Genomic DNA, 17,022 nt, shown 5'->3' on the forward strand with positions numbered 1-17,022 from the left:
GGGGTCAAACTTACAAAAACTGTGAGAATATGACCTGAGCCAAAATCCAGAGTTAGACGCTTAACCAACTGAGTCACCCAGGTGCCCCTAAGTTTATTTATTTTGGGAGAATCCTGAGTGGCCCAGCTGGTTGAGCATTTAACTTCTGCTCAGCTCATGGTCTCATGGTTTCTGAGTTTGAGCCCCACATTGGGTACTCTGCTGTTAGAGCAGAGCCGGCTTTGGATCCACTGTTCCCTTCTCTCTCCGCTCTTCCCCCTCGAGTGCATGCATGCCCACTCTCTCTCTCTCTGTGTCTCTCAAAAATAAATAAGCTTGAGAGAGAGAGAGAGAGAGCGAGTGAGCATGAGTTAGTGCAGGTGAGTGGGGAGGGGTAGAGAGAGAATCTCAAGCAGGCACCATGCTGACAGCATGGACCCCAGTTCAGAGCTCAAACCCACAAACCATGAGATCATGACCTTAGCCAAAATCAAGAGTTGAATGCTTAACCTGAACTACCCAGGCACCCCCACTTAAGTCTATTTTAAAAAAGAAACTTTGTTACTACCATAAATGGGAAAGCAGACTCACTTGATGCAAACAGAATAACTGTAAAATGAAAGAAAACAAAGTCATCCAATTAAATTAGAGCAGGATTTTTGTTACCTTTTACCGAGGGGGGTCTCAGACCTGCTCTCTTCATTAAAAGGGAGAGAATGGAAGTGTTAATGAGGTGTGAAGTACACACCAGCATCAGGTGGAGACTCTCCTGGACTGGATTGGAAGAATAAAAAGAGCACTAAAGAGGTGAACTTTCCTTATCTGTGGCTCCATGTTCTTTAATACCTCATCTGTACACCATATGAAATCATCCCATCTTTCATCAGGGGTATGAGGATATGTGGGGAATTCCCAGAAAGGCAAGCGAGGTCTTGCTCTCAAAGACTCTCCCACCCTGATCTTTTCACTTCAGAGTTTCCTCCCTAGTATTCAGGAGATGATGTTGAAAACCCCTGCCTTTGAGACTGGAAATTTTAATGGCCACTCCCATGAGCACCAACACCGCATGTCATCTACCTTCTTTTCTTTTCCTTAAAGTTTCTAACGTGGCTTAGTTTCTGAATCTAAACCTATTCTGAAATGTTTATTCACATTGCTCATCTCCTCCATTCTGCAGAAAGCACTTCCGGCACCACACCAACACCCCTCTTCCTTTTGGAAGCAATTAGTGTTATCTGGTGACAGCCTCCCTAAATAGTCTGTAGAGAGGGAGCCATTGGGGCAGGAGCCAGAGAGGTGGCCGCTCCTAATGGCTCATTACTGTCCTTCTCTCATGTTCTTCAGGGTATGTGATTATGTTGGGGCCACAGAGCATACTGTCTGTCTCTGAAAACACTGTCAGAACAGCATCTTAGGTGTTAAGTGTAGATCTGAGAAGAGGGTAATGTGAGAAGGAGGTTGTGCCTTCCTCCTCACTTAGGGAAATTAAACTTCACAAAACCCCATCATGCTCACATGTGCCTGAGGTTTGTGAGCCCACAGACTCTCCAGGGAGAAAGGGTGGGGAGAAAATACAAGTCATTGTGGATGACACCTAGGACGTTTGCTTAGCTCACATTTGTCTAGGGTTTCAGGTTTACTGAACCAGTTCCACTCAGGCCAGAGTTTGGATCTGTTTTGGGGTGGATCTGGAGACCCCTCCCCACATTCCTCAGAGAATTATGCAAAGGTGGCATCTCCACTCCTCATCTATGAACTCCACCAAGTTTATGGCTGCCTATAAATAACAAACACATCCCTATCCTTTATTAGCCTTAGCACTATGCTAGGCATTTCACACTTCAGGACTCATTTGCTTTTTACAGCCCCATGGGGTGGGCGCTATTATTATCACCATTTTGCTGATGAAGAAATGAAGCCTCAGAAAGTTTAAGATCTCATCCAAGTTATACAGGAAGTGAGGAGCAAGGCTAAAATTGGGGTCTTGAGGTGTACTCAGGTTCTAACATCAGAATGAACAGGCCTGAATTACAGGCCAGGCTTGAGGATGGGCATGGGTCCCCATTTGCCTAGGACTGAAGGAGCTTCCTGCAGTGCCAAAACTGGAAAAGACCGAGGCCCTTCAGGTTGTTGGGGGAGGGAATCTGCCTCCCTGTCTGTTTTTTTGTTTTTTTTTAATATCCTTTCCCCTAATACCTATATACCACAGATATATCAATTGTCAGTATATTACCTTAAAAAAATACCTGTTGGAAAGGGTGCTGCATTGGAGCCCATGATTGGGAAAGGTACCATCTCTGGCCCTCTTTCACCCCTCCCGGTGGCTATGCCTCTGCTCCAGCCCGGATGTCTCTGAACTAACGGGCGCTCTATGCTGTCTTCCTTCGTGCTTGCATTCTCAGGAGGAAGCAGACCCTCCCTCCAGGCTCAGCAGCTGCCTCTTGCATTCAGAGAGCTCTGTTTCCAAAACATCAACGATTTTTTTTGAGCACCAGAGATAGAAGGTTCTGTTCTCTGCGTTCCTCCTGACTACATCTTAATTACTTCTTCTGCTTAAATTGTGAGCGGCAGGTTCAGCCACTCTGCTTGTCTCCTAAGTGGCAAATTAAGACTAATTTAGACAGAGTTTACAGATTAGCCAACATTCAAACAGCAGAGAATGATTTGATGTTCTCTGCTGGCACCCTCTCTCTAGGGGGCAGCTCATCTTGAATGGGCAGCAGGTGTGGGTTTGTGCCTGGTATGACGCTGTGCTCTGCCTGGGCCCTCCTTTCCCCAGCTTGGACTGTTCACATCAGCTCTATGCACATGCTTCTCTGACACTACCTTTTATTTTAGACTCTTTCAAATGGTTTCTGGATTCAATTTTGTTGGACTTAGTTCAACTTGATTTGATTCCCATTTATTGAGTCTCCATGAAGCACTGGAATGAGGAAAGGCATATTGCTTTTCAGAAAATTCTGATAATTTTTTTTTTTTCCTTTTCAGGAGAACCAGGAAAGTAGCTGAGGGGGTCAGTGAGGTTGACTGTGCTCTGTGGATGTTTGGGGCCTTGGCAGCTATAAGTGTCCATTCAGCCCACTCTGAGAATGGCTTCCTTTTTATTTGGCTCTGGCTGCCTCATCCCTAAGTTACTCAGGGCTTTGGGAAGCACATTCTGAAAGGTGAAGGGATTCTTTTCCTAAGGCTAAGACAGGCATGGTCTACCTTCCTATTCCCATTGTTTCCAATGTCTTGAACACTCTTCCTCTCCCTCCCCCTCTTTATAAAGGTCTCTGCTCAAATGTTGCCTCCTCAGATAGCCCTCTGTGAGCACCTTAACTATAGGAGAACTTTCCCATCACTCTTTCAGTAAAACCTATCCTATTTTATTTCATAACATTTATTGTTACCTAATATGTATATGTATGTTTTCCTGACAGGTCCTTTAATTTGAAACTGAAGTGAACTGGGGGATAAAATTCATGCTGAGCCATGGGGAAGAGAGACCATGGCAGAGTACCATGGCAGGGCCTCTCAGTGAGGTGTGGTGAGGAGAACATGAGGAACTGGCTTGCCCATAGTTCCTGTACTCAAGAGGTGCCAGCTGCTTCAGTTGTAGGGGAAATGCCGGGCTCAACTTCAAAGGCTCTGGAACTTGACAATGAGATACCAAATGGCCACAAGCTGATCTTTAAAGTCATCTTTCTGTAGCATGGAACATTGAGGGCAGCCCTGTTGCTAGTTGCTGTTTCCCTTTTTGAGGGTAGGCAAGTGACCCCTGGTCACCTGAGGGTAAAGACCTTTTGGGTTTAATGTCTCTTTGGCTTATGGCCAAGAGCTGTGAGTTTCCCAGAACTTGGAGGGTCTTGGACTTGGGGTCCTTGCTGTTGCTCTTCTATAATGCATGGACAGATGAATGACCCTGGCTTCCTTGCTGAAAGTTGATCTCTTTGCATCCATCCATCCATCCATCCTGATTTTCTTATTTTCCTGAGGATAAGGACTTTATCTTGCTCTCCACTGCATCTCTAGTACTTAGTGTATGTTAGACATTATGAAAATATTTGTTGAGTGGGTGAATGGATGGAAGATAGATGGAGATACGTAGATGGATGGTTAGGAGCCCTCATTTTTACCAATTTCTTACTTTTCATGAGGAAGTAGATTATTTGCCCTCCTCGGCCCCTCTATCCATACCCTTCTCCAAGCTTTCTATGTCCTTTTGACTTTTGTTTATAGTCTTTCTTTAGCCTTGAGCTCATTTCTGCCAACCAAGATCCCCTTCCTTCTTTAGGCCCAGTATGACATGAGTCCCTTCTGTGTGCTACATCACAGTTTTCAAGTTTGAAGTCATCTACATACACATACACACTCCTTTGAGAGAAGGGCATTTGTCTTGTTCATCATTGTATCCCTAGAATCTAGCATAATGCGACTGTATAATTGCTTGTTGAAGCATTTATAGAGACATCTATACAGTAGCACAGACTTAATTCTGCTTTGCATTATCATTGGCTATTTGTATTTATATCTTGCCAGCCTGGTTGTGAGGTGAGGAACTGAGTCTTAGTCATCTCATGTCTATGGTTACTCAATGCTTCATTTGTAAAGATAATGGTAATAGCATGAGCAGATATTCTTTTGTGAATATCGACTGTCTAAATGCCGGCACTAGCGTTTACCTGCATTAAGTACATTAACTTCTTGTGATCACCCTGTGGGATTATTCTATTAGTGCCTTTTTACAGAGAAGAAAACTACAGCTCAGACAGATTAGACACCAAGCTCAAAGTCCTTTGGCTTATAAGTAGAAGAGAATTTGAACCAGAGATTTCTGACACCAGAGAGTCCCATTATTTCCCCCTTCATAAAACTGCTTCATGTAGGAAGAACTCTTATAAAAGCTATTTCAACTAAATGGACTTGAAAATGGTCAGGACATCTTCAAACAGATCTGAGGACTGCTCTATACTGGTGTCACTTGATTGTTCTAGATACTATACAGACCATTGTTTATAGCTCTCCAGGATTCCCCTATCATCAGAAGTAAGACCTTCTTTTGAAGTTCTTGACAGTCTACCAGGACAACCACCCTGCAGGGAGCCACTGCCTAACTGAGGTGACAAAGTCCTCACCTGTCACGTAGTTCTTCAAATCCAGCTCATTGCTGAGAGGATTGTTGCTCTTGAACATATACAGGTTAAAGGGAGCTGGCTCCTTGCCCACGTTTTTCCACATGGTATAGTCTGGAGAGGTCCATCGTCCTGCCAGCACGTCATAATCACGCTGAGTGAAGTGGACCAGCTTGGTCAGGGGATCATAGAGTCCACCATGGAAGCCAATGACCATCTGGAAGTCAGGGTTGGAGTCATAATAAATCTCCCCATAGGCTGTATACTGCAGTTGTTTGATCATGAGACCATTGATGCTGAACACAGCCAGAGGAGTACCTGTGTTATCTGAGGCAACGTAGTATTCCTCCCCACTGCTGCTCTCCATGGCAAACAGGTGACCTTGGAGGTCATAGTAGAGTGAGGTTATCTCTGAGTTGGAGTGATTATAGACATGGGTGATGCGGGTTGGGTTGTGGAGGTCAGAGTAGAAATACTGCAGGTGATGGCCCAGGTTGGTCTTGTAGGAAGCCCGCCGCCCTACACCATCGTAGCGGTACTGGACACTCCACCCACTGGCCTTGTTGTAGGCTCTTGTTAGGAGACCCTTGGAGTTATATTCAAAGATGTCAGCCCCTCTCTGGCACAGATAGCCATCATCATCAATTTTGTATTGCACATCACCAAGTCTGGTTATCCGATCCCGGAGATCATAGCGCAGGGGCATAAGGCGCACACTATTTCCCGGGTTCAGCAAGTGGAGGTTCCCATTGAGGTCATAGCTATAGCGCCAGGTTGGGCGGTCATTGACAGCCACACTCTGGAGCTGCCCATCTCCATCATAGTCATAGGTATACTTTGTGGTGTTAGCATAGGGCCCCAGTTTTAGCTCCCTCTTAATCACCCTTCCCATACTGTCATACTGCACTGTCATCCAGTACATAAGGGACCGAAACATCTCATACTGGACTTCCTTGATCCTCCCATGGGTGTCAAAGTGTTTGCTGAGGGTCATTACAGCAGTGGTGATGATCTGGTTGATATCATAATAGATGACTCCAAATTTGCCAAAATGCTCCACCTTGCCAGAAATTTCATCGTAGCGGTAGAGGTCAACAGGAAGGGGAGTCTCACTTATGACGGGCTTGATGCTTGCAATCCGGAAGCTGTTGTCATGATAGGTGTAGTCAAACCTGGCATTGACCATGCCTTCCTCAGAGAACCTGTAGATCTGCTTGTCCACAAGTGGGCCAATCTTACGATACCTGATTGTGCAGGAGAAACCTCCACTCTGGAGACTGACCATTTTTAAAACACCAGTGGTCTCATCATACCCGAAAGTGACAGCAGTACTGTCATAGACAATCTCTGATAACTTGGAGAGTTTCCCATACTTGTAGAATACCTGGCGCCCTGTGCCCAAAAAGGAGGTCTTGAGGATACGGCCATCATCACTGTAGTCAAAAATGACTGAAGCATTGCTTTCAGGGGGATTATAAATGTTGCGGATGTACCCAATGGAGGTATGGGTGGACATGCTGTGCCGGGCGACACTGGGCATGGTGACAGCGTGAAGACGGTTGGAGGAGTCATACTCAAATATGTACTGACGCTGACTCTGAAGCAGGAGGACCATAGACTGGAGGAAGGAAAGAGGGGAAGAACATGTGATTTGGCTATTTTTAATATATTTTTTAATGTTTATTTTTGAGAGAGAGAGACACACAGAGTGTGAGTGGGGGAGGGTCAGAGAGAGAGGGAGACACAGAATCTGAAACAGGCTCCAGGCTCTGAGCCAGCTGTCAGCACAGAGCCCGACGCGGGGCTCAAACCCATGAACTGTGAGATCATGACCTGAGCTGAAGTCAGCAGCTTAACCGACTGAGCCACCCAGGAGCCCCTGTGATTTGGCTCTTTAGGACCAAGCACTCAAATGGACAGAATCTTCTGTTTCCCAAAATGGCAATTCAAAAGCCATGGAAGGATGGGGAAGTTTACACCAGAGATTATGAGTAGACTGATTTTAACGGACATGTTACCTCTGATGGATCATGGTCACTGCCTGGACCAATGCTTCCCAAACTTTACTGTGCATATGAAATAACCAGGGACCTTGTTAAAAGGCAGATTCTGATCTAGTAGTTTGCTGGGGGGATAAGAGGGGAACTGGCCTGAGAATCTGCTTTTGTAACAAGCTCCGAAGTGATCCTGATATTGCTTGGACCGTACTTTGAGTAGAGAGGACTTGAAGGACTGAGGTGAGAGGCACTGACTTTGCCTCCAGGCTCAGTAACAAGGAATCCTGTGATTGCTTAGAAATGACTGCCACTGGCCCAGCAGGAGACAGGTATGATACACATACTATGCTTTGGCCACCCCTGATTAAATCTAAAGAGAAAGTTTATCTTCCATTTAGAAAATACTGAAAAGATTACATAACCCAGAGTGATCAATTTTTGGGTGGATAAAAATGGCTTCAAACTTGAGGCAATTGGAAGATTCTTGCCTCCTCTGGTCAACCATTCTAGTACTTTATGGCATAATGAGAACAGGATTCAGTGATAACCAAAGGGACGGCAGCCCCACCCTCACAGCGCTGTCTACAGTGACTACTGTAATGGAGAGCAAGAAAGGAAGAAACAGAAATGGAACCCATGTCGAGGTGAGTACAGATGAGAGGCCCAGGCTTAGCAAGCCCCTGCCTAATGACTAGATGATCAGGACAGCCTTCAAAAGTCTTGACTTGTGCCCCCAAGAAATCTCTTCTTACTGCTGCTCCAACCTGACCCTTTCTGACACAAAGACCTGAAACTGGCACTTTCAGACACAGGGAATTGTGTAGAGAGAATCCATTGGCTGTTTCAGCCAATAGGCCAAGTAGGAGGATCTTGCTCTGTGTGCTTGAGTTTTAGGCAAAATTCCCTAGCCTGATGGCTTAATTTCAGGCAAGGCAGAAATGAGTCACTGCATTTCCAATTCATAAATAATGATTAGCTGTGATGCCAGTGGAATGATTCTGTCTACTTCAACAGCATTTTTTTAGTATTTTTGGGGAAAAAAATTAGACAATCCATTCTTTTTGCTATTACTGTCTAGCACTTTTTTTTTTCTTTTAATGGTAATAGTGATGAGCTATAAATAATATTTTCCTTTAGATTTTCCTCCCTCCCAGTGAGGATGGGAGTATAAGGGAAGACCTTGTAGAGTCAAAGTAAAGATGTTCACTGTTTTATGGCAAAGAATTTCAGGTCAGCTTAAAAAGCAGTTGAATAAGGGATAGCTCCAGCTGAGTGCGGGCAGCATATTCACTTACCTTGTCAAGGTAGGAGTAGCTCCACACTTTCCCATCAGCAAACATGCGGGACACGATTCGGCCCTGCTTGTCAATGTCTGTCCTTTCACTCATGGCTCCACGCTGAAGGCCAGCCAAGCGCCCATTGAAGAAGTATGAGACATTGACTGCTGCCAAGCCACTGCTGGGGAGCCAGAGGAATGGGCGGCCCACCTGGTCATAAATGATCCTCAGGGTGAACTTCCGGTGATCATCATAGATCTTTTCTGTCCGAATATTCCGGTCATAATCAATGGACAAGAGATTTCTTCCATGGACCTAGGAAAACACAATGGGCTTGGTATGAAAGGTAATACCTGGGCATGTTAGCTTCTATAGAGGACATGGCTGACATGGCCAGGGAACGAGTGTGTTGGAGGAAGAACTCACCTTGAAGTTATTTAGAGTAGTGTTTTCTAAACTCCTTTATATCATGTACCATGATATTGGTACAAAATGGTAGTATTTGCAGGGTGCATTAGGATACAAAATGAGGCTGCTTGTGGTCAGGGATGACTAATGTGGGCATGGCTGCCCTGAGCAGTACACAATTATAAGGAATGCCATCATGTCATAGAGAGTGTGAATGGTGAAAATTGTGCACTGCACGAATTAGCCATACACAATAGCCCTGAACACTGGGGTTCTGACTTCTCTGCCTGGCCACCTTGGGAGCAATATAATTTGTATATTTGCACACTTTCTACCCTTTTTTCTGACATATCACCAGCTGAGTAGCTAATGATATTTAAGAGCAGATGTCAGGATTTCTTCTGAAACTAAAGTAAAGGTATCTAGGAGGGTGGGGAGGCTGTCTTAGAAATCCATATTTTGCAAAGACTTAGGAATAAGAAGGCTTATTACTATGTGAACCTCTTTACTTCTATCTAGAGAAAAATCTTGCCACTGTCAAGGATGTAAGACATTAGTGGAAGACCTTATCAGGGCTGGGGAATTTGAACAAAGGGAACTGATTTACTTAGATTTGAAAGGAATCATGGAACACATCTAGACATAATTTAATATTTATTTAGAAGTTGATCTGAACAGAGAAGAGTGCCTGTCCCAGAAGGCAGAGCTGGGTGACTAGACTCTGGTTAGGGGCAAAGGAGAAGGACTCTTGAGATTTAGCTAGTCCTGACTGGATAACTGGAAGTGAATAAAATGAGGCTGACTAAGCCCAGGTTCTTTCAACATAATTGGCTGCAAATCCAGACATCCCTGGGGTGACCAGTGAAGGCAAAGGAAGGTGTACACAGGCAGAAAGAAGAGTGATAGATATCTGGTACCTCTTTACCTTACCTAATAATTCAATAGTACCTAACAATAATAATGATGGTGATGCTGATGGTGGTGGTGATAACTTTAACACATGCTGAGGGCTAGACCTAGGCATTATGTTAGGAAATTTGCATCTCTTGTCCAAGTTGGTGCCCACAAGAACCACTTGACAAGTGAGGAAGCTGGGCCTGAAGCAGAGAGGTTACATACTTGCTCAAGGTCACATAACAATGAAATGGCAGGGTTGGTCTGGAACTTAAGTTTTCAGACCTGAACCATTTAACCACTTAAACATTTAACCAGCTTTACTGATTCATGTATTATATATGCATTGTCTTCCCTGAGGTATGAAATGATGAGGAAACTGTAAAGCATAGCATAGCCCGTGAAGGCTCCATATTGTAGCCTGATAATACCACAGACATTTGTTTTCTAGGGAGCCTCATTGCACACAGGTAAAGAACTACATTTCATAGCTTCCTCTGGAGAGACAGGTGGCTAACATGATGTAATTGTCAGCTGGGTCTCTTGGGAACCTTAAAGGAAGACGGCGTAGCTACGATCTAGGCACCCTTTTGTTCTTCCCACTGTCCTCCTTTTCCTGGGTGGAATCTGGCTATGATCCCTGGACTCCAGCATCCACCTTGTAAATATGGGTGACTTTGAGAATGGAAGCCCCAAGGATGATGGCTCATTCAGAAAGAGTCTAGATCCCTTTTGACCTAGGTGTCTTTAATGGTCATCCATACCAGCCATGAAAGGCTCATCTCTAGGCTCCTTTTATGTCATAAAAAATAATAAGACAATATTTTCTTTAAACTCTTGTTATTTCTAATCCCTGTTACTAGCAGTTGAAACTGAACTAAACTAATATAAGCCCCTCATACTTTGACAGGTACTGTGCTGGGTACTTTATTTATCTTATCTCAGTTTAATTCTCACAACATAGGTAGAAGTTATTTTACATGTGGGCAGTTTAACTCAGAGGGGTCACAAATCTAGAGAAGCAGTGGAAGCTGGATTTGAACCCAGGACAACTTGATTCCTCAAATTATTGCTATTTCCATGGAGTCATCTCCGAGGGAAGGTGATAAAACACTTGAGATAGAACATTTTGGAAAGAAAATGCATCAAAGTATGAATATAGGAATAAAGGTGGTGAGCTCTTGAGATTAAGACCCCAACTTCAAGTGGAAGATTCATATATAATCATATGTGCAGCCATGAGGAAGAATAGTCAAGAAAGTAAAGGGAGAGTGGTAGGATTTTTAAGAAATATAATTTATTGTCAAATTGGTTCCCATACAACACCCAGTGCTTATCCCAACTAGTGCCCTCTTTGATGCCCATCACCCATGAGTGGTAGGATCTTTAAAAAACATGTCCAAAAGTTAATACAGTCAGAATTATTGAGTCACCTTCCTCAGGAAACTAACAATAGAACTCCCCTATGACCCAGCAATAGCACTGCTAGGAATTTACCCAAGGGATACAGAAATGCTGATGCATAGGAGCACATGTACCCCAATGTTCATAGCAGCACTCTCCACAATAGCTAAAACATGGAAAGAGCCTAAGTGTCCATCACCAGATGAATGGATCAAGAAGATGTGGTTTATCTATACCATGGAATACTACATGGCAATGAGAAACAATGAAATCTGGCCATGTGTAGCAACGTGGATGGACCTTGAGGGTGTTATGCTGAGCGAAATAAGTCAGGCAGAGAAGGACAAATATCATATGTTTGCACGTATAGGAGGATTAGGAGGAACTTGACGGAGGAACAAGGGGGAGAAGAAGGGCGGAAATGGTGGGGGAAAGGGAGAGAGGCAAACCATGAGAGACTCTTGAATGCTGACAAAAACTGAGGACTGATGGATGTGGGGGGAGGGGGGGAGGGGCATGGAGGAGGACGCTTGTGGGGATGAGCACTGAGTGTTATGTGGAAACTAATTTGACAATAAACTATTAAAAAAAAAAAGAATTATTGAGTCACCATATCCAAAAGACAGCACAAGATGGGGTCAGAATGATCAATTCCTCTGGAAACAGAAGTTTGGCTATATTGGGTTGCTTCATTTGGAACAGATCCAGAAGGCCATCAAAATTCTTAATCCTATGAGTCTGAAAATTTTCAGTTTAAGACCTTGCCAACATTTTATTAGGCAGAATGAATAAAGTGGCAACAATGAGGATGGAGTTTTAGGATTTCCTGAGCCAACTGCTTGTGACTCCTTACCATGCCTGTCTATTTTCCATCTCCTTGGTCATCCTTCTAACTTTCCTTACTAATTTCCCTTTTTTATTCTCTGTGCTAATATCATACAGCTCCCTGTGCATTTATTATTTATTGAACATTGAATCTCTGCTAATGTCAGGCTTGGTGCCTCCTCTGGAATGCAGGGATGAACAATACCAACAAAGCAATGCGTTTTGAGAATTTATGATGGGCTTAGTGTGTTCTCAGAGCTACCCTTGTTTTATCTTATTTAATCCCCATGACACTTCCAGGCAAGGACTATTATCCCCACTTTACATACAAGGGATAGATAGGTTTAAGTGCTCTGTTCAAGCTTATACAAATAGTAAGTGGTGAAGCTAGGATTTCAGTCCAGAGCTCACTGTCTTAGCCCCTAGGCTGTACCACCTCTATGGCCAGCTGTTCTCTATCAGGTATGCAATTTTAAGCCACCTGGGATACTCTCTCAAAGCACTGCTGCTGGACTGACTCCACAGCTGCTGAATCAGCCCCCTAGGGGATAGGGGCTGGATGATTCTGTTGTGTACTCTTGGTTAAAATACACTCGGATTAATAAAAGTCCCTATCTTCAGCTACCTGAGAGACCAACAGACAAATCATATAAATAACCATAACATAATAGTATGTGCATGTATCTGTGTATATAAATGAATATATACTGTAACATGTAACCATAGGAGAGAACAACATGTAAATCATATATACAAGCATGACTATCATTGTAACAATTATATTAGTATGTGAGGGCGCTAAGACTGCAGAAGGAACTGAATAGTGGGCAAAACCAGAAAAAGGGTCCCTAAACTCTGACTGCCAATATTTGGGTTTATTGTTACTACTTAGAACTAACAAGGCCTCTGACCCCTGGCCTGGGTGCATCAACCAAAGAGAAGTAATAACCATTACTAACCATTAGCCATTGATAATTTAAGTTGTGATTTTATCCCCCAATTCACCATGTCCTTGGTAATGGGATTTTGTTATAGTACTGGTTCAAATGAACTTTACTGAACTTTATTTTCCTCCCCCTAACTTATATTGACATATAGTTGATATACACCACTACATATGTTTAAATTACACATAATAGACTTATGTGTATAACAAAATGATTTTCCTCATTAGTTAGTATCTGTCATCTCATATAGATAATGGTTTTTCTTTTTCTTCATTTTAAAAAATTTTTACTTTGTGATGAAACCTCTTGGGATTTTATTCTCTTAAGAGTTTTTCTACATATCATACAGCAGTGTTAACTATAATCACCATGCTGTACATTACATCCCTAGTACTTATTTATCTTATAACTGGAAGTCTGTACCTTTTGACCATCTTCTTCCAATTCCCACCTCACCCCCTCACCTCTGGTGACCACAGATCTGACCTCTTTGTGGGTTTTCATTATTTATTTATTTTTTTAGATTCCATATATAAATGAGATCATACAGTATTTGTCTTTCTCTAACTTATTTCACTTAGTATAATATCATCAAGAAACCATCCATGTCATTGCAAATGGCAGGATTTCCTCATTTTTTATGGCTGAATAAGATTCCATTGTAAATCTATACAATAACTTTTTTACCCTTTCATCTGTTGATGAACACACAGGTTGTTTCCATGTCTTGGTTATTGTAAGTAATGCTGCAGTGGACATGGGAGTACAGATATATCTTTGACAAACTGTTTTCATTTCTTCTGGAAATGAGTTCCAGAAATGGAATTGCTGAATTATATGGAAGATCTGTTTTAAAAAATTTGAGGATCCTCTACACTGTTTTCCATAGTGGCTGCACCAATTTACAGTTCTACCAACAGTGCAAAAAGTTCCCTTTTCTCCACATCCTTTCCAGATTTTACTCTTATCTTTTTGATGGCCATCCTAACAGGTGTGAGGTGTTATTGTGGTTTTGATTTGTATTTCCCTAACAATGAGTGATGTTGAGCATCTTTTCATGTACCTTTTGGCTATTCATATATCTTCTATGGAAAAAATGTTCAGGTCTTTTGCCTATTTTTATTATGTATGTATGTAGGTAGGTAGGTGTTCATTGATTCAAGTAATCTCTATGCCCACTCACACCCATGACTCTGAGATCAAGAGCTGTATGCTCTACTGACCCAGTCAGGTATCCTCCCCTCTTTGTCCATTTTTAAATTGGATTATTTTAATTTTGCTATTGAGTTGTAGGACTTTAAAAAATATTTTGGATATTAACCCCTTACCAGATATATAATTTGTAAATATTTTCTCCCATTCTGTAGGTTGTCTTTTCATGTTGTTGTTTCCTTTGCTGTGTAGAAGCTGTTTAGTTTGATGATGTCCCATTTGTTTATTTTGATTTTGTTGCTTGTGTTTTAGGTGTCCTATACAAAAAAATCATTGCCAAGACCCAAGTCAAAGAATTTTTTCTTGTTTACCTTTAGGAATTTGATGGTTTTGGTTCTTACATTTAGGTCGTTAATCGATTTTGAGCTAATTTTTGTGAGTGGTGTAAGATTTGGGTCCACTTTCACTCTTTTATATGTGAATATCCAATTTTCCCATTACCATTTATTAAAGAGATTGTCTTTTCCCATAGAGTATTCTTGGCACCCTTGTCAAATATTAGTTGGCTATATATTGTTGGGCTTATTTCTGGGTTCTCAATTCTGTTCCATTGGTCTATTTGTCTATTTTTCTTTTCTTTCTTTATACCATTCTTTATACCCTACTGTCTTAATTACTATAACTTTATAGTATAGCTTGCAATCAGGAAGTATGATTGCAAAGCCTCTTGCTTTGTTTTTCTTTCTCAGGATTGTTTTGGCTATTCAGGATCTTTTATGGTTTCAAATTTTAGGATTTTTCTCCAACTTCTGTAAAAAATGTCATTGAAATCTTGATCAAGATTGCATTGAATTTATACATGTCTTTTGGGCAATGTGACAACCATGAGGTAATATTTCATTGTTGTGAGTTGCATATTCCCGAGGATTAGTGATACTGAGCATATTTTCAAGTGCCCTTGACAATTTGTATGTCTTTTTGGGGAAAATATCCAAGTCTTTTGCCCATTTTTAAATCACATTATTAGCTTCTGCATTTTAAGTTGTATAAACTCTTTATATATTTTGGATATTAATCTTTTATCAGATATATGATTTGCAAACATCTTCTCCCATTCATAAATTGCCTTTTCATTTTGTTGATGGTTTCTTTTTGATGGTTTCTTTGTTGACGGTGCAGATATTTATTTTGGTGTAGTACCAATAGTTTATTCTTGCTTTTGTTTCCCTTGCCTGAGGAGACACATGCATGGATATGTTACTAAGGCCGATGTCCAAGAGATTACTGCATGTTTTCTTTGAGGAATTTTATGATTTCAGGTCTTAATTCACTTTGAATATTTAATCCATTTTATTTATTTTTTTGTATATGGTGTAAGATAGTGGTCTAGTTTCATTCTTTTGCATGTAGTTGTCCAGTTTCCTCAGTGCCATTTATTGAAGGGACTGTCTTTTCCACATTAATATTCTTGCCCTTGTTGTAGATTGATTGACTATATATGTGTGGGTTTTTCTCTTAGCTTTCTATTCTATAATATTCTATATTGATATATGTGTCTGTTTTTGTGACAGTACCATACTGTTTTGATCACCTGAACCTTGTAGTATATCTTGAAATCAAGAATTGTGATATTTACAGCTTTGTTCTTCCTCAAGATTGCTTTGGCTTTTCTTTTGTGGTTCCATATAGATTTTAGGATTCTTTGCTCTAGTTCTGTGAAAAATATTATGGTAGTTTGATTGGGATGGCATTGACTCTATAGATTTTGTTGGGTAGCATGGACATATTTAACAATATTAATTCTCCCAACCCATGAGCACAGAATACCTTCTTCTTTATTTGTGTGATTTTAATCTTTTTTTCATCAGTCTTACAGTTTTCAGAGTACAGGTGAAAAACATATTTTATGGTACAACTCCTTGCTTAAAATTTTTCCTAGGTATTTTATTTTTTCTTAAAATGACTGAAGTTTCCTTCTTACTCAGGCTAAGTCCGGGAGACTCTCCACGGTAGCTGCTCTCTTTCCAGGATGCTTTTAATATTATGGGTACTTTTATGTTGATATAAACTTCCCTGACATATCTTTCACTTCATTTTTTATTACTTTTTAATTTTTATTATTGACATATAGTTGACCTATATTAGTTTTAAGTGTTAACATAGTGATCCAACAATTTTAAGCATTACCCCATGCTCACTTTGATAAATGTAGTCACTGTCTGTCACCATACAATGCTACTACAATATTATTGACTATATTTCATATGCTGTACTTTTCATGTCCATAAGTTACTTATTTTATAACTGGAAGTTTGTACATCTTAATCCCCTTGTTTTACCCTTACCTCAAACCCCCTCCCCTCTGGCAACCACCAGTTTGTTTTTTATTTATAAACTTGTTTCTGTTTGTTGATTTTTTAGATTCCACATATAAATGAAATCATATGTCTTTCTCTGTCTGGCTTATTTCACTTAGCATAATTCCCTGTAGATCCATCCATGTTGTCACAAATGGCAAGACGTCATTTTTTTTTTTATGGCTGAGTAGTATTACATACACACACACACGTACATATATGTATGTATGTATGTATGAAACTTTTATCCATTCTTCTATTGATGGACACAGGTTGCTTCCATATCTTGGTTTGGCTATTGGTAATAAATATAGGGGCACATATATCTCTTTGAATCAGTGTTTTTGTTTCCTTTGGCTAAATACTTGGTAGTAGAATTACTGGATCATATGGTATTTTTATTTTTAAAATTTTGTTTTCCACAGTGGTTGTGCCAATTTACATTCGCAACAATCCTGCACAAGAATACCCTCTCCTCCACATCCTTGCTAACACTTGCTATTTCTTATCTTTTTGATACTAGCCATTCTGACTGGTCACATCTCACTGTGGTTTTAGTTTGCATTTCTCTGATTATTAGTAATGTTGAGCATCTTTTCACATGTTTGTTCAGCATCTGTATGTCTTCTTGGGAAAAATGTTTATTTACGTTCTCTGCCCATTTTGTA

At 41.2% G+C, this 17,022-nt stretch overlaps 1 protein-coding gene across 2 annotated transcripts in view; it reads right to left on the bottom strand.

Annotated features, from left to right (window-relative positions):
• Positions 1-17,022, bottom strand: part of TENM2 (teneurin transmembrane protein 2) — a 3,267,991-nt gene that overhangs the window by 9,304 nt on the left and 3,241,665 nt on the right. For both annotated transcript variants that reach the window (XM_077757352.1, XM_077757353.1), the window contains 2 exons: positions 8,386-8,682; positions 5,097-6,711 (listed from right to left, as the gene is read on the bottom strand). In XM_077757352.1, the coding sequence (XP_077613478.1) occupies positions 5,097-6,711; positions 8,386-8,682 (1,912 nt within the window). The remainder of the gene's footprint in view (positions 1-5,096; positions 6,712-8,385; positions 8,683-17,022) is intronic.

This window comes from Crocuta crocuta, unplaced genomic scaffold, assembly GCF_008692635.1.
Source record: "Crocuta crocuta isolate KB4526 unplaced genomic scaffold, BGI_CrCroc_1.0 scaffold131, whole genome shotgun sequence".
NCBI classification, from domain to species: Eukaryota; Metazoa; Chordata; class Mammalia; order Carnivora; family Hyaenidae; genus Crocuta; species Crocuta crocuta.